A 404-nucleotide genomic window follows, 5' to 3' on the forward strand; every position below is an offset into this window, starting at 1 on the left:
CCAGGGCAGAGCAGAGGGGCAGGAGAACCTCCCTGACCTGCTGCCCACACTCTTCCTGATGCCCCCCAGGAGCCCATGGGCCTCCTTGGCCACCAGGGCCCGTTGCTGCCTCATGGTCACCCTGTTGGCCACCAGGACCCCCAGGTCCTTGTCCCCAGAGCTGCTCTCCAGCAGGTCCCTCCCACCCTGTGCTGCTCCCTGGGCTTGTTCCTCCCCAGATGCAGGACCTGCCCTTGACCTTGAGCAACATCAGGAGGTTCCTTCCTGCCCAGCCTGTCCAGGTCACCCTGGTGGCAGCTCAGCCCTCTGGGTGTCACCACCCTCCCAGTTTCATGCCACCAGTGAACTTCACACTCAAGTGGTGATCAATGGCTCGATGTCCAGATGGAGACCAGTGATGAGTG

General features: G+C 62.6%; 1 protein-coding gene across 1 annotated transcript in view; it reads right to left on the bottom strand.

The window, feature by feature from the left end:
• KRT18 (keratin 18) overlaps nucleotides 1–114 on the bottom strand; it is a 10748-nt gene extending 10634 nt beyond the window's left edge. Inside the window, exon 1 of the mRNA XM_010000710.1 lies at nucleotides 49–114. Within this exon, the coding sequence (XP_009999012.1) occupies nucleotides 49–114 (66 nt within the window). The remainder of the gene's footprint in view (nucleotides 1–48) is intronic.
• Between the last annotated feature and the right edge of the window lie 290 nt (nucleotides 115–404).

The sequence above is a fragment of the Chaetura pelagica genome, unplaced genomic scaffold (assembly GCF_000747805.2).
Source record: "Chaetura pelagica isolate M959 unplaced genomic scaffold, ChaPel_1.0 scaffold966, whole genome shotgun sequence".
NCBI classification, from domain to species: Eukaryota; Metazoa; Chordata; class Aves; order Apodiformes; family Apodidae; genus Chaetura; species Chaetura pelagica.